At 38.9% G+C, this 20,552-nt stretch overlaps 1 protein-coding gene across 1 annotated transcript in view; it reads left to right on the top strand.

The window, feature by feature from the left end:
- The window catches only part of PKHD1 (PKHD1 ciliary IPT domain containing fibrocystin/polyductin), a 453,696-nt gene that overhangs the window by 172,058 nt on the left and 261,086 nt on the right, over positions 1-20,552 (top strand). Inside the window, exons 43-46 of the mRNA XM_036916397.2 lie at positions 7,225-7,337; positions 8,612-8,717; positions 13,294-13,428; positions 19,408-19,543. Coding sequence (XP_036772292.2) covers positions 7,225-7,337; positions 8,612-8,717; positions 13,294-13,428; positions 19,408-19,543 — 490 coding nt within the window. The remainder of the gene's footprint in view (positions 1-7,224; positions 7,338-8,611; positions 8,718-13,293; positions 13,429-19,407; positions 19,544-20,552) is intronic.

Here is a 20,552-nt window from a genome sequence, read left to right on the forward strand (position 1 = left end):
AAGTTCTCAGCTGCGCCACTGGCGTTCTGCTGTGCTTTCTCTTTTGCAGTCTATTGTCTGGAATATGCTGCTACTCAGGTGAGAACTGGGCATATGTCATAAAACCTAACAATTATGAACTTCTCTTGACCTTTAGGACCAGTGAAGGTCATTTCAGTCACTGAGCAACCAGTGAGTGAGTGTTCATTAAGTGTGTCCTCTGTGTATGACACACAGAGTACTTTGAAAAATGTATTTCAGAAATGCAACTTTATTCCAAAGGGATAATAAGGAGGCTACAATAATACGGGGTATGTGTGTATGTGTGCGTATGTAGTATGTAGAACAGAAGTAGATCTGTTAGAAAAACATCCCCTCTTCCAGGCTTTCCTGTATTCGGGGGAGAGAGTCCTGTACCCTGAGGAACTGTTGCTTGGATGGTGGCTTCTCTGTGCACCTAGGTTGACTAGTTCAGAGTCAGACTGCCCCTTAAAGGAATGTGGTCAAGCCTCCACAGGCTCAGTTTTGGGGACCCTTTCTCCTGCCTTGCTTTTCAGTTTTCTTGCAGTCTGGCAAAATGTTTTTTAAGTCACTGTATTAGTGTGATTAATTAGGATTTTTCAGGTTTTGTTTTCTTAAACTTTTAATTTCGGAACAATTTTAGGCTCAGAAGTTGCAAAATATATGAGAGTTTCCTGTGGGCCCTTCCCCCAGCTGCCCTCAGTGATGACGTAGCCACACCCGTCACCACAGAGTCACATCAAACCCAGGACACCGACATTGGGATAAACTACTCACCAACTAAAGCCATTGTTTAGACTTGAAGAAAGTGATCTAATCTAAGTGGCTGGGCAACCACCCTCAAAAGCTTAAATCCTCTCACGTACTCAAGTCTGACTTTGAAGCTCTTGCCCATCATAGAAGGAAGAAATGGAGTTTATCCTTCAGTCTCTGTAATGATTGTGGTTCCATATAATTCCCGAATTGCCCTAACCCAGAACCCAGGACCAAATGCTTTGCCACAGCACATGGAGCTCACCTTGGCCTCCAGGCAGCCATCTTTCTAGTTCTCTCACCTTCAGTCTTACATGGTACAAGGTGATTTGAAGGGTGATAGTCCCTTATAGTTTTCATACCCCCAGGGGGTCTGCCTGCCTCCCTGCTCAGGCTACAGCTGAGCCAGGCCCAGTGCAGTTTCTCTGAGAAGCAAAACCTGAGCTTTGGGCCTTCTTGCTAGTGAGGACACAAGCATGATATTCCTTTTGAGTGTCCAGCGAATTCGTGGCATTCATCTGTATCCTCCTCAGATAGTCCTTTGCCATGCTTTTCAAAAACAGATTTGTGGTGGTCCTTCCATGAGTTAGCTGTAGCTTTTAGAGCACCCCATTTCCAGGCTGTCTTCCCTTGGTACCCCGGCATCTGAGGCTCTGTCCCCTTTCATGAGGATTTCTTGTTATCTATCTAGAGGCTCTATCTTTCCAGTAGACATAACCCATGTCAAACTAAAGCTGGAAGGTCTTCGTTCTCAAAAATCAAGGGATCGCTTTCAGAGATCCAAAGTAGCCCATGTTTACATAGGCACTGGAAATTTCCTATGGCCAGACTCCTGTTTAGGAGAGTCCACAGAAAAACCCTGCAGACTAGCCCTTTGGAAACATCCATTTAATTTGAGGGGAATTTGTTCTGGTTTGTAAATCAATTTTGCAAGGAATTCTGTGTTTAAAGGCCAATTTCAGCTCCCTAGCTCTCCCCACTCAATAGCTAATGTATATTTAAGAGCTGCCTGAAGGGTTAACTCACTTTTTTCTAGTGATTATAGATGCACACCTCAAGGAGCTGGCTTACTTGGGCAGTTAATTTCTCTCTGGAATTTTTCTTGCTTGAATGTCCATAATGCATTGACTTCCGCAAAGAATTGATTTCCACACAAAATTCCCTGCTTGCCTTAAACCCTTCCCCACAAGCCACAGGCTGCCTGCATAAATATGTGGTTTTTCCTCATGAATCATTTGCAGCATACCCAATTGGAATGGAGAGTAAAAAAGGGCTGGGAAGTAATGTGCTCTGAGTGTTCATGTGCTTCTTTTATAAGAAAAGTGAGTCTTACCAGTGAACAGAAGACCAAAGTTACAATATCCTGCCCAACTCTAAATAAAGCATTTATGTATGTTCACCTGGATGTTCCATAAACACTAATGATACCAGGGAAGATGATTCAACAAATCTATTTATTCACTCAAAGAACATGCTCTCTGAGCACCTGTCTGGTGATGAATAAGTATGTAGCCCTTGGAATATATTCTTAAAATATTTGAATATTTCTCTCCTGGAGTCTTGGTAATGAACTAGCATTTCATTGGTAATGAAATAGAAGTGTACATCTGAGTGAGATGATCACTTCTAGGTCTGGTGCACCTTTCTCATTGTTTGCATACCAGAAAATGTGAGTATTCAAGAAGCCCACATGCCTTAACCCTCAGGTCATATATACTCATGACCTTTGCCATGGCTCATAGTTGTGGTAGAGACACAACCACTCAACTCAGGCTATGTGGAAGGTAGATGTACTTCCCTGAGGAAGGTTCCGGTTGTGTAATTGTAACTGAAAATCAACAGCCATGTTACTTTCTTGTGTTTCTATGAGGGCTGAAGAGATACACTAGGGCACTTGTCACAACCCACTGACAGTGACACTTCCTGAAGCCAAGAATCATGAGTGATGTCCTGTTCCCTAGGACAAGGGGAGAACTGAGATAATTAGCTCAATGTTAATAAATGTTCTTTTAGGGGTATGCCTAATGCCAGATTTGGTTATTTAAAAAGATATGAATACCCTCCTGGTAAGAACTGTCAAAGTATTTTTGTTGCAATGAACCATGTGTCTATATTTAGATTGGTCTTCCCATCAAAATTTGGAGATGGGATACTGGAAAATGTCTGTGGATTATGCCAATATTTTGCTTTAATCTAGACTATAGACCAGGGCTTCTCAAGCATGGCCATATTAACATTTGGGCCATATAATTCTTTGCTATGAGAGGCTATCCTTTGCCTATCAACATCCCTGGTCTCTACCCACTTAATGCCACTGACACCCTCTTCCTCCCAAGTTGCGACAACCAAAAATGTATCCAAATGCTCCCTGGGACACAAAATCATCCCTGACAGACACACACAACTCTACACTGTGCCACCCCAAGATAACTGGAGTCTTAGACATGGCCCCAGTTCCCTGATGTTGTGTTAGCATCTTGAACGGTAATTCAACTTCATATTCAATGATATCCAAGACTCACTTTTGCTTAGTACCATGTGGTAGGTAAGACATGTGATTAGAATTTTAAATGGCCTCAGGAAATTGGAGAAATGCTGAGAATCCACAATAATGAAGTATAGTAGAATATGGGCCAGTAGTCTACAAAGAAAGAAAATATCCTGCAATGAGTGAAAAATAAGGAGTGGCAGCACAGTAACAAATAACCAGGAAGACAGAGCCACTGGGACCCGAAGAGAATAACAAGTTCCGGAAAGAGCACTGGTGACTGTGTCAATATGTGCTGGCCCCCTGACCAAGCTTCCCATTTCAGGGTAAACATAGGGTCTTGCCAAGAGGCTGAAGACCTCCAAGGACTGGGGCACTGGGGAATTATTGGTTTTAAAATAGCACCTATTTCCATTTTTCTTCTTTATTAACTTTGCTTGGTTCTGTGTGTTTTGTGTGTGTGTGCGCGTGCTCACATGCATGCGCATAGGTATTCCTAGTGAAATATGTGGTACCCCCAGAGAGGAACAGGCTCTTTAAAGTCCTCTTCTGCAGTGAGTGCTGTGATAGTATGACTGCCTGCGGGTCACCCAGGTTAAAAGAGGTGAACTTTAGGTTATACTTCCTCAAGTTCTTCATTTGGGCGTTGAAGTCAATATATTAGTCTAGAATGACTGGAGCTATGGAATGAAATGAGTTTACTCAACTTCAGGATGAATAGAGAACAGCAACAACTAAGAGGGTATGATCAGGGTCTTCACTCTCAACCCTTCCTTACTCAGAGTGCAGTAAAGCTCCTTGTAAAAGGCTGTGAGAAAGAGCCCTGTCCTTGAGCAGGTCAGAGTTTCCTCTTTCAATCCCTACCCTTTCCTGTGTCCTGTCCTGGCATCTGGATCCCTCACTGTCTGCATTAGTATTAAATAATAATTTCAGATAATCTCAGTCTTTTCTTCTCTTGTTCCAAATTCCGGTCAATAGCCAATCTCCTTTAACTTTATGTCAAAGGCTAGATAACACTCAATCCCTAGAATGCTGGGTTCTTATTTTCCTTAAATAAACTCCTCAAAATGCCCTGTATTTCCCTGCCTGCTAGGGGGAATTGGCCCACAGCATTACCCGGATGTCTGTCTGCACTCTGAACTGAACATGCTATTTTTTCCACGTGGTGGAGATGAAAGAGATTTTAAATTGTCTGGAATTCTGGTGTGGAGAGAGCAGCTCCTTAGTTAAATCTGACCTCAAAAATGCTCTTCAATTTTGAGGAAACCTATATTTATGTGGCCACATCAAATACTACATCAGTCTTGTCCACTAGGCTACCTGATACCTGAAGGGCTAACGTGGTGACTGTTGATGCACACCTCAAGGACCTGGCTTACCTGGACAGTTAATTTCTCTCTGGGGTTTATCTTCCTTGAATGTCCATGACATACTGACATTTGGAAGGAATGTTGCTCAATATGTTTTATTCACTAGTGGGGAGACCTGTTCTGCCGTTGACCTGGTGACATGACTTTGCATCGCACCCTGAGTACTGTTTATATTTCTTCACTGGCACCCTATTGCTTGATATCCTGGTTTGGGGTCTTTCCTTCATTTTTATATCTTAGACTACAATCTCTGACACTTCCAGACTTGGACACAAATAGAGTTGGCTCTAACAATTATCAGCTCTGGGATTTTGAGAAAGTTACTCAACATCTCCATCCTTCAATTTCTTTGTCTGTGAAATTGTAACCATAACACCTAAGCCCATATTGTTGTGAAAATAAATGACACTCTAAAATCTGATACCTGGACTATGGCAGCTTCTCTATAAATCTTTACAATGAGTATGATTGTGACACTTGGTCATAACTTAAAAAAGATATCTTTTTCTAAGGAAAAAAAAAAACTTTTAACATAAATATAACTCGACTGAGTTGGGCATTCTTTTTGCTGAGGATCTGGTAACAGATTCCCGCCCTGATTTTCTAGGTCTCTATCCTCCTTCGGTTTTCTACAGTGGCTTCCATGTGCACTGGGTTCCCAAAGCAGCTCATGGCAAAATTGTCAGGAAATGAATTCTTCCCAGGGTCTCTCTCCTCTTTGAAGCTATCCTAAGACCCTTGATGACCAGATAGTAGAGTGTTAATATTCAGTCAGTACAAATTCCTGTTCCCTCTCCACTTGACCAAAACCTCCTAACTCAGAATATCTAGTGGTAGAGCCTAGAAATCTGGACTTGATATACTCCAAGATCCAAGATAGGGTTTCCTGACAAAATACAATGTACTTGGCTAAATTTAAATTTCAGAAATATACAGCTAATAAGATTTTAGTATACATATATCCGATATGATATTTGGAGCACACTTCTACTAAAAAAAAGATTAGTTTTTTTTTTTTAATCTGAAATTTAAATCTTACTGGCCTCCTGTGTTTTTATTTGCTAAATTTTGCAAGTCTGCCCCAGGTGTACACTAAAGTTTAAGAAACTTACTCTAGTAAAACACTCGCAGCATAATCCCACCGAGTCCTGGACAGAGGCACCTCTGACATGGTGGCAGCACTTTATAGAAAGATATTTAATGCCTTGTGGGGTTGCATGGGGTCATGCTCCTTCCTGCACCCTATTTTCTTTCTGAGCCCTGGTGCCAATGTTCAGGATGAGCCATCCGCATCCCATGTTTGTGCTTCCAAGAGACTGCGTTGCTCAAAGAGAGGACAAGGAAACATTTTTTTCTCACACTAACCAGGCTGTGTCAAACTCCCAGGTGGTTAAGGGTGAACCACGTGGAAGCCTTGGGGCCTCCTTTATCCCTGAAGCACAAGGCTAAGGCCTGAGGCTGGCTGAGTAGCGTGTTATTTGACTCCTATTCTCTAGGTAGACATGGGTATCTTGATCTTAGACCAGCCTTTCAGCTTGAGAGAGGACAGATGCCCACAAACACATAGAAGTCAGCCGGTAGCTTGATCTACTGGCCCTTTATTCCTCCCACTGAACCATAGGACAGCCAATGTATCATTTACTTTACTGACTGGAGTTAAGAAGGGCAAATTCAAATGCCTACAGAGACTAGGCCAGTGTCATAAATATGTGAAGCAAGAAGGGTGGGCACTTTGGCAAAATAATCCATAATCCAAAAGCGGGCTCTTAGCTCTATCCATGGGTCCTAAAGGAAGTTGGGCTTAGTAATAAAAAAAAGGAAACTGAAAGTCTGATTTTTTATATCAAGTCTGCTGACTTTAAAATATTGGAAACAAATAAAACTGTTTGTGAACATTGGGTAAGGTCAAGCAAAATACCTCTGTGTACAATAGTTTTCTACACTGTATTAAAGTATATTGCACAGTGATGAATGTAATATAGGTGTGTCATTGAGATTATAAGGATAATATTGTATTCAGTTTGATCAGGATTAAGGCCCAAAACTCGTATGTCGTAATGGAGAATTTTGGTTTCATATGAACTTTTAAAGCACATGAAATTATTCAGATAATCGTAAAAACGATCTAAACAAGACAAGAGTATACTGAGAAGATTCACATTATGTTTGGAACCACCCGCTATGTCTCAGAACTAAGCCATGGCTAGTGCAATCACTGGGCCTCAGCCCAGAACCGTTCACGGACTGGAAAGAACATTCCGTCTAGACTTGGCTTTAAGGTGTACCTGCATACACCAAAGAGGGAAGCCTGGATTAGATGATGCAAGCAGGCTTCTCGCTAAAGCCTTGTAAAGGCTGCTTTAACATGAAGTGCCAGTTACTGAGGTGGGCAACCTACAGTCAATCTAGCTGAGCTGTCTGGAGGAAGAGGAAAGGAGTATTTTTGGTCCCTGGGGAAGTGGTAGGTGAAAGAGTAAATGAGTTCCTAAAAGTATTAATACACCTTGGCAGGAAGTGAATGAAAAAGAAAAATGAGTACATATTAAGTCTTTTTTTCCAATTACCTTACTGTATATGGAATAGCTATTCTTTAAGTACTGTCACTTTCTGCAGGCAAACAGGGTGTGTGCTGCCGGTTTGGGGTACTTCTTTCATCTTGTGACCAGCCAAACATCACGAGCTCCACTTCTCTCCTTCACTCGGAATATTGCTCACTCTTGTTCCAGGTAACTTCGGGGGAATTCACCTATGCTTTTGGGTGTGATTTATGGCTTAACATTTTTTGTACAACACTCACAGAGAGGGTGTAACTTTTGGCCTCGTGTGAGACTTTATGATGCCCCTGTGTAAGCATTTCGGATCATGTAAGTTTGGGTGGTGAAGGGAAGGGAGGGCGAGAGGGAAGCCACTTGAGAAAGGACAGGGACCCCCTTTGTGGCCAGGGGAGAATACAGTGGAGAGAGCAGGTAAACTTCCAAGAGATTAGGGGCAGCTAGGGGGCTCGAGTGCCTGGCTCAGGAGCTGGGTGGGGAGACGAACCTTGGGGAAGAGGCTTTTTGCCTGTGGGATGAGAAGGGACTTGCTTGAGGTCTGTTATGTGGAGGGTAAGGTCACCTGCTAAGAACAAAGGCTGGGAAGCATGGTGAGGACGTGGGAAGAAGGCGGACTTCCGCGTCAGTCAGGCCCTGATTGAAATCCTGACTTTATTCCTCATAAACTCTTTCTTTTTTGTTTTTTACGAGTCAGAACCCTTGGTTGTGAAATGGGGACAGATCTGCATTGAAAGTTTGATGTGAAAGTTAGAGATGACTTATGTAAAGCACCTCAGAAAACATCCAGACTATAGCAGGAACTCAGTAACTGATGGCTCTAAATAATCCTGATAATATCAGTACAGTCATACTGCTTTGGTGGGAAATGATAAGGAGGGTGGAGTAAGGATTAAGAACGACCCCTATAACCTGTTCTATAATGCAAGCTGAGGCTTGGATTAGCACCTGTGTCAGGAAATTATGAAGCTTTTATCCAGCCACTCTCAGCAACCTATAATGAGAAGAAGGGGTCCAGAATAGTAGACTGGTGGGGCATTTTGGGGAGAAGAGCAAAAGTGAAGGAATTACAGGTACTGGTATCCACTTTCCTAGCAAGGGGGGTGCAGATCTAGAAGGGTGCTGCTAGGCTAGAAAGGGGCATTCTGCCTCTTGGTAAGGTCCAGGAGCAGGTCACAGAGGGAGGTAGAGGAAGGGCTGAGGGATGGGCAATAAAAGTCAGAGAGAAGGGGCAGGGTCCTCACCCCTTATTCATTACCTTTATATTTTCCAGTGAGAAAAAGTGGGACATTGAAAAAAAATGTTTGTGAACATTGGGTAAGGTCAAGCAAAATACCTGTGTACAATATTAGACTCTTGAGGGAGTTAGTTTTCTACTCTGTATTAAAGTATATTGCACAGTGATGAATGTAAAATAGAAAGTGGCTGAGTGTTACTGTTTTGCGTTCTAGGTGTGGTCTCTTTGTATACCCTAAGTTCCAGCCGCCTTGGGATAGTAACACTGGCCCTACCCTGTTCCAAGACTTCACGGTTTGGGGAGGTGCAGGTGGTGCCCAGGTAAGTTTCTTTAGTTTTGTTTATTAAAACCATCGTTTGTTTTCTCATGGTGATTTATTATACATATCTATTTAAAGAGGGATGATTTAACACTGAGGGGAGCATTGCAATATTGTCACAGTTTTAAGGAGTTAACAGCATCACAGGTGTGTGTGAAATAGTGGTTGAATGAACAGTAAGCCAGGGGTAGTTCATTATCTATGTGGTAACTTCTCAGGAGCTCTAATACAGAACAACAGAATCATAGGGATTTACAACCAGGAGGGTTCAGAGAGGTGAGCCTTTCCTCCTGTCCCATGCCTATTTAGAGAGAAAACATTAAGGCTCAGAGAGGAAAGGGATTTGCCAAAAGTCACAGCTAGTTAGTAGCAGAGCCAGGTACAGAATCCAGATTCCAAATATTATGCAATGGATGCCCTACTATCTTAAATAATACATGTTTCAGTCTTAAGAAAAAGTGTTGTTTATCACTGGTACACAAAAATTCCCATCCAAGGTGCCATTCTTAGTTTTCATCAATGAGCCAAGTTTTCTTCTATTTTCCTTAAAAGGGAAACAAGTTCATGTTGAATAATTTACTTTTCATTATCACAATGATTTCTTATAAGGAAAATTTGCATGCTCACTGTTAATGGCAACACATGAAAGTATCCAAGGTCACTATTTGGTGCTACACGGAGAGGTTACATATACTTGGTCTCTGCCACTTAGTGGTAGAGTCCACTTAGGTCTCTGCCTCTTAGAAATCTGGAGCCTAAGATACACAGATAAAGAAATATGTTTACAGGGCATTAAGAGAAATGAATAAAAATACATAATGAAGTCATATTAAGAAATTAGATATTTATTTCATATATCCAACAAGAGGAAGACAACTGTGGCTAGGGAAAGCCCCAAACTTTACAATTAGGTATGGTAGCTAAGAGCAAGAGTCCCAATTGTATTTAGTGTTTCATTCTTATTTAATTTTATGAACTACTTTGTTTCCCACAAATGCAAAGAGAATAGAGGAGACAAATCCAGTAGGGCACATGTTGAATACCTCCTTCTGCAGAGAGCAATTTATACCTTGAAGTGGCTTAAATTCTCTCTCCATGCTCTTGAGTAGCTTTGTTCCAGAGGAAATAACCTTGTAAAATGAAAATATTAAAAGATGATTATTAACTTTAGTCTTCTCAAGTTCTGCAATCAGAAGTGCTATCCAGTGAAAGAAAAAAAAATACAACCTTAAACATGGAACTCCTGTGTAAATTTAACCTATCAAAAAGTTCAGGTAATGAAAATGCTTTTGGAATTTCATTTTTATAAGGAAAGTAAAAGAGAGTAGTTAACATGATAGCAGGGCACATAAAAAGTATCTTTCCCCAAAACAATCCTGAAAAAGATGAATAAAGTAAGGAGACTCATATTTCCATATTTCAAAATGTACTAGGACAATAGTAATCAAGACAGTATGGTATGTGCACAAGGATAGAAATATAGATCAGTGGCATAGAACTAAGAGTCCAGAAATAAGCCCATACATCTATGGTCAACTGATTTTTGACAAGGATGCCAAGACTGTTCAATGGGAGAAATAAAAGTCTTCTCAATAAATGGTGCTGGAATACTGGATAGCCACATGCAGAAGAATGAGGTTGGAGCTTTACCTCATTCTATTTATAAAGATTAACTGAAAATAGATAAAAAACTCTTAGAAGGAAACAAAGGGGTGAATCTTCATGATGTTGGATTCAGCAAAGGACTCTTAGATATGACATCAAAAGGAACAAACAAAAAATAGATAAATTGGGCTTACTCAAAATTAAAAATTTTAATGTCTCAAAGGATCCCATCAAGAAAGTAAAAAACCATCCAATGGAATAGGAGACACTATTTGTAAGTCATCTATCTGATAAGGGACTCGTAGCTAGAATATATAAAGAGCTCTTACAACTCAACAATAAAAAGACAACCCAATTTAAAAAATAAGCAAAGGATCTGAAGAGACATTTCTCCAAAGAAGACACACAAATGGCCAACAAGCATATGAAAATATATTCAACATAATTAGTTCAAAGGGAAGTGCAAATCAAAACCATAGTGAGATACGACTTCATACCCACTACGATGACTGGAATCAAAATGGCAACAAGTGTTGGTGGAGAAACTGGAGCCCTCGTACACCACTAGTGGGAATTTGAAATGGTCTAGCTGTTTCAGAAAATGGTCTAATCCTCAAATGATTAGATGTAAAGACACCATATCATCCATCAATTCTACTCTGAGGTGTATATCCAAGAGAAATGAAAATATATGTTCACATAGAAACTTATATACAAATGTTTATAGCAGCATTTTTATAATAAGCAAAGGTGGAAACAACCCAAATATCCAGATGAATGGATAAATGTAGTGTGGTATATTAATACAGTGGAGTATTACTCAGCCATGAGAAGGAAGAAAGTGCTGATACATGCTACAACATGTATGAACTTATGCTAAGTAAAAGAAGCCAGTCATAAAAACCCATATACTATATGATTCCACTCATCTGTAAGTCCAGAACTGGGAAATCTGTAGAGACAAAGATTAGTGGCTGCTTAAGGCTAAAGGACATGAGATTTCTTTTTGGACTGAAAATGTTCTAAAATTGACTATGGTGATGATTGCACATATCATGAATATACTAAAACCTTTCCATTGTACACTTCTAAAAGGTGAATTGGGTGTATTTGAATTATATCTTAATAAAAATGTTTAAAAAACACAAAACTAACCTCCTATTTATATAACCATGTGAACTCTCAAATGTTATCAATTACTATCTGTGTGACCTTGGGCAAATCCCCTAATTCTTCAAGGATAAGTTTGTTTTGAGAATTAAGTAAGTGCCCTCTAGTAAAGTGCACAGAAGTGTGCCTGGATCTCCATGGATACACAATGGCAACTCTTAATATTACCATGGCTAGTAAACAGGACTGGGTGGTGATAGATGGATGTTGACAATAATGTCTCTGGAAATGGTAATATTAAGAAGTGCCATCTCTATCATCAAAAAGTACATGGTGTTTAAATTTCATAAACTTTCATTATTAGGTGTATCTGACTGTATTCTTCTCAAGAGACATAAGTGTCATGTGATTAGATAGTTGAACAGAATATTCCATTAGGTAAAATTCCTATTGTGTGTAAATATTTATACCTCTTTGGTGATATGGATAGCTAATATTTTTGGATTATTTTCTCATTTAATCATCTTAATAACTTTTAGAGGAGGTGCACCATTATTATTCTCCTTCTGTAGATTAAAAAAAAACCTCTTTGGGTAGGGGGTAAAATATTTGCTAATGTCACACAGTCACAGGTTGCTAAATTCCAACCCAGGCAATCTGACCCTTTTGCATGTATGTTAATAGGAGTTGAGAAAAATATATCATCTCCTCATCATGTCTTATAGATGCACAGTGAATTTTTTAGAAGAGGGAGAAAGAGATGAAAGCGCATTATGAGAGCTGTATTCACACCACAAATAGCTATTTAAAAGCTACTCTGTGAGTTGGTTTCCTTTTCAAATTACCAGGTTCTCTGGCTGCTGCTAGGTCTTAGCTGTTTTTTGAATATATTTGCCAGAACTTGGGTTGATACCTGGACTTGGGTCACAATCGTGAACTTCACAGTTCAGATTGTACCTGCTTTATTTAAATAAACTCTTGTGTCTTCAAATACCTATTATTTTATAAAAGCTGTTGGCCCACCCATAATAGGAAATGCAAACTTCCTGAGTTTTGAAAATTTAAGCCAAGACAGATTGACAGGTAGGAGCACAGTATGATATGATAAATCAAGGCTCCCTTTGGCTTTAATTAACAGTAAATTTCCATTTTAAGATTGGAATGTGAACATGACCCTATTGAATGAGTAAAGGAATTAGGTGCTAGGTTAATTGTTAGTCCTGACCTCCACCCTGATTTTAGAGATGGTTGAACTGAGGCGTAGGAGAAGTTAAATGTCTTGTCCCACATCACATAGTTAGCCTCGGCGTAGGTACAAACCAAGGACTCTGCCCCTCAAACCAGTGGCATTCTTTCTAATTGTGTTAATACTTGATCCCTACTTGGGCTCACGAACCCAAGTTGTCATATAGATGCACATGACCAAGTTGAGTCTATAGTCATGATGAATTACTTATTTTATATTTGCAATGTCCTGGCAGTACTAGTTAATAGACACTCCACTGAGAAATATGTGAAGTACTGGAGTTCTTGGATGCCCTCTTTTCCTCCATTAATTTTGTGTGATTTGGCAACTGCAAGTTTATTTTAGATATGTGAAGCATACACATTCACCTTTTCAATGTATTAGTTATTAGGAGGAGACATAAAAAGTATAGAGGAGATGTTCCCAAAGGGGACTAGATAGTGCTGACCTCACAGCAATTTGGGGATGTCTGGGACAGATATCGATGGACAAAAACTGCTTAAATGTGGTACAACATGCTTATTTATACTTAATCAATTATTAAAGACGCTACAGAAAGTCTGCAAGAAAAACCAAGCCTCTGACCTTTGCCATAACATATGCTGTTATTTTATAGATTTTTAGAAGTAGCAATCTTTACCTGAAAAACTTCCAAGTTTATTCATGCAGAGACTTTGGAATTGATGTCTTGGAAAGTGATGCAAATACTTCAGTGACTGACAGCTTATTACTTGGTCATTTTGCCCACAAGGTAAGTGCCTTTATGTGGTTGTTTTAGGCTGTCCATCAAAACAGAATCATATGTGCTGGGCTCCCAGGAGATGCAAGTTTAATAGCATTTTTTGGTGGGTCTTATATTTAATTTGTAAAAGTGTTTTATTTGTTACAGTGGTGATATTTATAATAAAATTCAAATATATGCAAAGTTTCAATGGTATGAGTCCATATAAATTATAAAAATCATGAGTAGCTGGCAGAATTCTTATTTGGTTGCAATTTAGAATTATTATCCATACCAGTTCAATAATAAACCGAATAATTTTAGGTTATTTTACTCTAACCTCACAAGGATTATGGAATAGCATGATTCTATCTTGTCCCTCTGCATTGTGGTTTGCCAAGTTTCTGTATCATGATTTTGTTCATAGGGTCCTTCCTCTGCTTAAGGTGTCTCCCACAAAAAGAGGTAACATAAATTTACATTGTTTGCTATAATATATTAGGATTTCTTACTTGATTCCCTAACACTTGCCCAAGTGTGGGTTTCTACATGATAAACATCAGACTATAGATGGTTTCTCTGCCCCCATATGGCTAGGGCACCAGAATGTAGGTGAAGCAAAGAAGACCCCCCCAGGTGAGGAGTATGAGTTCACTCAACGGAAGTCCTCGGCTGCCCTTGGCCTCAGTAAGCTTCAGATCTATAATGGGTCTCCCGAGTCCTCCTTTTTGGAAGAGGTACATGCCTATTAGCATACCACTGTTAGAGCAAACATAGATGGAAGAGACCAATGGTACTTCAGGAGCCACGGAACGCACCTTCTCTCGACTTTGTTCCTGAATTGCTTTTGACCAATTGAAATTTAAATGGTAGTTGTTGACTTTTGTACTTCTCTTGGAGATTATGTTTTTATTGCTATAGATATAAATGCTAAGATTAAAATTTCTGACTAAGGTACATTTCCCTATGTTTAATTCTCAGACTTACTTTTTAAATCTCTTTTGAGTTATCCTTTTCAGGAGAAAAACATTTCCCAGTTTTTCCTTTTCTCTAGAAGGACTACTTGCTTGAGAGATGATTCTTTTTAGATTGTACAGTTTTCAAGAGAGGATGGGGCCCACATTTAGATTACGATTACATGATACTGGTTGATCAAAGGCCCTTAAATTTCTCAGAAATAATCTTAGAGAAATAACTGAAAAAAAATGCCCATCAAGCACAGTTACTGTCCTGGTAAATTAATGTCACAACATCTTAACTGATGCTAAATAGACATCATAATTAATGGGAGAGTGACATAAATTAAGATACAAATTATGACAAAGGGGTGCTTATCATAAGACAATAAAAAATAATCACACCCCAGGGGTGTGATTCGCTAGGAATGCAATGCAGCTGAAGGCCTCCCTTGTAAGTAAATGCAGGACAGAAGTCCCTGTGTGGAAAATTGCTAAGCAGTTAGTTCTAGGAGAGATATAGATCCTGGTTAGGCATCCAAATCATAATATCATACAATATTAGAGCTCAAAATTACCCAAGAGTTGATCTAGTAAGAATTCCTGAATTTATAGATAAAGAAATGGAGGCTTTGGGAAGTCAAATGATAGCCCAAGACCCATGCCTACTGTTGTAGAGTTATGACCACCCAGCTATCCTCTCACAACCAGGTCAGACACTCTTTTTGATTACACATGGAAGAGTTTTGGCAATGAGCACTTATTAGTGCCTACTCCAATATTCCCTGATTCCCTGAAGTGTTTTTTCATGGAAGGCTAACTCTAGAAAATGGTCTGGGAAACGGATATTCATGAACGAATCACATATAGGATATGCTGTTCACCATACTGCCCATCCCCTGAAATTCAAATTGCATGTTAACATGTTAAAGGTTCTGCTAAGTCCTAGGGTTAAAAACACAGGAGAAAAATATCTGTGAATCTTTAATACGGTATTGCTCAGATTTGTTTGGGACCTGTGTTACTGACATATAAAACTGTGACTGGTTGTTACAAAAAGGAGGAGGGGGTAGGTGGTGGCTGACGGCTCTATGGTTGTGGAACTCAGATTTTATCCTCTTCTTTTGTGCCTGCCATTCCTTTAGAATTCAGATTTTTCAGAGAATTTGGCCTATCCATTCTTATACCTTCTTCCCAAGTGCAATTGGTGGTACACAATTACCAGTGAGTCATATCCTGAAATAAACCCTAGCTTCTGGAAGAACTTTTTACTAGAAAGGATTTTTTTCTTTAAGCACATTTGTGTATATGTTGGTTCTCTCACACCGGATAATTGCCTTTGAACTGAGATGGGAACAATACTGTTCAGTGAGGATGGCTTCCGTATACAGGAAAGAGTGGTGCTCTACACCACCCTCAGCCCTCCTGGTTTGCTTGTGTAGTTTGTTTATACCTGCTGTCCTGGCATGCTATCTAGTTAGCATCCCCCACTCACTCTCAGAATTGTCCTGATTTGGATGTAAATTATGATCACCCTACCTTTGGAAGTATTTGAAGGATAGTTGCCTTTTCATTGTTATTATATAACTAATTTGAACAGGTGATAGCCCTTTAAAAAACATCTTATTGGAAATATGAGAGTTGCCCTCACAAAAAAAAAAAAAAAAGTACACACTTCCAATTGTAAAATAAAGAAGTAACCGGGATGTAATGTATAGCATAAGGAATATAGTCAAAATATTGTAACAACTTGGTATGGTGATAGCTGATAGAATTATCATGTATATAAATGTTGAATCACTGTGTTGTACACCTGAAACCAATGTAATACTGTGTGTCAACTACCCTTCAATAAAAAATAATTATCAACAACAACAAAAAAATATCTCACTGAGACAGATGCTGATGGGTTTGCCTCATTTTTCCTATTTCCCTGGGGGTTACTTCCAATTTTTCACTTGTGAAATTTGTCTTTCTCAATTTAGATGTTTCATCTTTTTGTTTCTCTAGATTCTGTTGTAGGACCCTTTGTCTTCTAAGTATACTTGCTCTCCCTGGGAGAAACCTCATTTTCTCCAGTGGTTTCAATTGCCATCCACAGGCTGATGTCTCCCATATATTTACATTTATTTCTACCATCTTAAGATGTGTGTTCGGTTTACAATCAGTTTTCATTTCTTTTCTTTCTTCTACTTTCCGAACTTGATTTGTTTTGCCCTGAATAATGTCTTTTTTATATTTACTCATTGAATGTGATTCGTTCTGTTAGGAGTCGTTTAGTATTTGGAATTAAATTTTTAACACGTCTGCTTGTCTTAGTGAAGTCTAAGTGACATCAGTGCTCTTAAACTTGACTTGAACAATGCAGAGACCTTAAATTCCTTTAACTTCTTTTTTCACCCTCCCCTCTTGTATGTTACTTTTCTCTAGCATTTGTTCCCCTTTGTAAAATAACTACCTGTTTCATGGAAATATGACATTTATGGGGAAAAGCACAAATCACAAGTGAAGAGCTCAGTGGATTTTTTAAAGCAAAAACCACATACATCCCACCCACATCAAGTAACAGAACATCACCAGTTTCTCCGAAACGCCTTCAGAGAGGAAGCCTCCTCTCATTCAACCTTAACCCCCAGACCTCCAGCCAAAGAGGAAACATTATTCAGACTTCTAGAAATGTAGATTAATTTCAAGTCTGTTTTTGAAGTTTATATAAATGGAGTCATAGAGCATGCAACTCATGCTTGGCTTCTTTGGTACAACATTGTATCCAAGAGATTAATCCATATGTTTATATGTTGTATATGTTACAATAATCTATTCTTCCAATTGTTTTGTAATAGTCTACTGACTATTACAAACTGACTGTACCACAATTTGTTAAATCTATGCTGCTATTGATGGACATTTGATTATTTCCAGTTTAGGGTTATTACAAATCATGATGTTATGAACATTCTTCTATGTGTCTCTTCGTGCTCACGTGCATGCATTTCTGTTGGATATATACCAAGTTGTAAAACTGGTGGGTCAGAGGAGATCTCTTTGGCTTCAGTAGATAACACCAAACAATGCCAAGTTGTTATATTTGCACCAGCAGTGTGGGAGAAAGATTTCCCTGTCATGTCCTGGGATTTCTCTTGATCAACATCCTAGAGATTCCCAACATGTCTCCCTAGTACTGGAGGTCCTGCTCCTGATTCCCACCTCTTCCTCTTTTTTGATTTCACTTTTCATGTTATTAAAGCACAGCCTATAGTAACTTTCTTAATGAAGTGGGAATCTATGGAAGCTAAAGAATTTGAGCTATGCAAGGAGACTTCCTTATTGGTAGATGGCTGGGTATAGAACATCAGGTTGGAGTTGATTTTGCCTTGACATTTTGAAGGCAGTTCTCCATTGTCTTCTACCTTCTAGTATTGAGGTTTAATAGTTTTAAGATATTCTGATTCTATATCTTTTACATGTAACTTTCTCATTTTTCCACTTAGTAAGTTTTTAGGATCTTGTCCTTGTCCCTGATGTTTTGCAATTGCAAATGTATTTGTGTGATATATTCCTGTGTAGTAGATAGCTTTTTTGTTTTAACTACTGTGTGAGTCACTGGGTGGGACTTTTCAGTCTGGAAAAATCATATCCTTCCTTCTAGGAAGTTTTCCTCAGTTATTTCTTTGAAAATTCTCTTCTTTATATTTTCCTGTTTTTAAAAGCTATTATTATTTGGATATTGGACCTCCTGAATTGCTTTTTCTAATCTTCTTAATTTTTCCTCTGATTTGCCAAATGTCTTTTTATTCTCCTTTCTAAGATATTTCCTCAGTTCTCTTGTTTGAATTTATAGTTTCTGTTCTAATGTTTTTGCTCTTTTTTCTCTTTTTTTAATATATCCCATTTTAGACTTTTCTTGTTTTATGAATATCATATACTTATTTCTCTGAGGTAATAAATAATAGCATTTAAGTTTTCTTCTGATTTCTATACTGGCTTTGCCTCCACTGGGTTTCTTTTCTTTTGTTTCTTTCTGTCACTGTCTTTCATGGCGGAGGCCCCTGACAAATTTCTGGTGACCCTCAGATGTACAGTTATTTTTAACAGGGGAATAGTGAAGCACTAACAACTTGATTAGATGGAGTTTGTTGAAGAGATTTTTGTGGAAAATTTTGTAAGCACTATTTGTTTATTCTTAGACTTTTAAATTCTATATTAACATACAGCACAACTGACTTTTTTGATACACGGTTCTATGATTTTTAACATATGTACAGATTTTGTGTAACCACCACCACCACCACAATCAAGATACAGAACAGTCAGTCAACCCCAAAAAACTCCCTCAGTCTCCATCTTTGCAGCCACATCCTCCCCTCATGTCTGACTCCTGGAGGTCACTAATCTATTCTCTGTCCCTACAGTTTTGTCTTTTCAATAGTTACATAAATGGAATCAGATAGTTTGAGACTGGCTTCTTTCACTCCCAAGTGCCTTTGGGATTCATCTAATTTGTTGCAAGAAATGATATTTATTCCTTATTATTGTTGGGTAGTATTCACGATATGGATGTGCCAATTTGTTTTTCCACTCATTTGTTGGATAAGGGGCATTTGAGTTGCTTTCAGATTTGGCAATTACAAATGGAATGGTTATTATCATTTGTGTAGGTTTTTGAACACAAATTTTCATTTTTCTAAGGTAAATACCTAGGAGTTTCATGGCTAGGTCATGACAAGAGTTACATTCAACTTTATAAGAAACTGCCAGACTATTTCCACAGTGCTGTACCATTTTGCATTCCCACCAGCAGTGTATTAGAGTTTCGGTCATTCTTTATCCTCATCAACATTTGATATTGTCACTACTTTCTATTTAATCATCTGGTAGGTGTGTAATGTCTCTTTTAGTGATCCTTTGCCTTATGTGAGATTTGCACTTATTTTCTCCCAATCTGCAGCTTAGCTTGTCTTTTGTTCTCATTTTTATTTGTATATCACCAATTGTGTTTCATAGTGCCAGTTTCCTTATTTTTCTCTCCTTTTTTTCTCCTTCTGAATAACAGGAAAGCCCATGCATGTCAGCTGGGATCAAAACTCCCAAAAGATGGGAACTGATAGTATCTAACATAACCTTTGTTAATTTTGATCTCACTGACTGTGTGGCCATCAGGACCTGTTCGGGCTGTTCTCGAGGACAGGGTAAGTTGTTTGAATAGATAAGACAGACAGTAAATAAGGCCAACACTCAGATCATTATGATAAATAGTGGCAAAGCCTTTGTGACTCATTATTTCATTCAGTTATAAGATTGCACCAGTAGAAACTGCTGCTCAGATCTTTTAAAAGAAATCTTGAGGGGGTGTCAGTGCTCCTGGTATGGCTCCTGAAGCTCTCCTAAAGCTCCCTGTTCTTTCCTGGGACTGTGTCCATCACAGTGTGTCCTTATGGTGCCCTGTTTTTGCTGGACTCTCAGCTTCATAAAGGCAGATATTGTGTTTCTTAGGCTCAGATACTGCCATTAGAACCTAGTAGACTGGTACCTAGTAGGCAGTTCATTGAATGAATGAATGGAGTTGGATGGGTAGACATATGGATATAAGGTAACACTCACACAGTCTTTCCTAAGAGAGCCAGAATTCATGTTTTCTACAGCCCAAGGCTTGTTGCATGCACAAAGACAACCATAGGGATTCTTGTTCACTTGTTAACCACATCTCAGAGGTGGTGAGCAATACCTTGGAGAACTCGTGGGCCGAGGTGAAAAGAAGTAGAGAGCCATCCAATTGATTTGATCACTGTAAATAGCCAAACCAAGTAATTCAAGTAAATGCGCTTTTGTGGTTTGAATCACCAATTTAGATAATTGTTTGTATTTTTAATTAAATGAATAATCAGCAAGTCTCCACTTTTTTGTGTGTGTGTATAGACAGAGCCAAAGATTATTTTTATTTGGGTAACATCTGAGTTCAAGGTTGTAGAAATCAAGGGAATAAAAAGTGCCTTAGAACATTGACCTCAAATCACCTTTCCTCGGTTCTTTAATAGCTTCACTGTTTCATATCATTCATAAGATCCTGGAAAAAGCACACCCCTCCTTATGAGCTGTAAATCCTCCTCACTAGATGATCATGGCTAAGGCATCTCTTTTACTTGTTTAGAAACTGTCTATTCCAAGTTCTGCTCAAGGGACGGGTGTACAAAGGTAAAG

Source organism: Manis pentadactyla, chromosome 16 (assembly GCF_030020395.1).
Source record: "Manis pentadactyla isolate mManPen7 chromosome 16, mManPen7.hap1, whole genome shotgun sequence".
In the NCBI taxonomy this organism is placed as follows: domain Eukaryota; kingdom Metazoa; phylum Chordata; class Mammalia; order Pholidota; family Manidae; genus Manis; species Manis pentadactyla.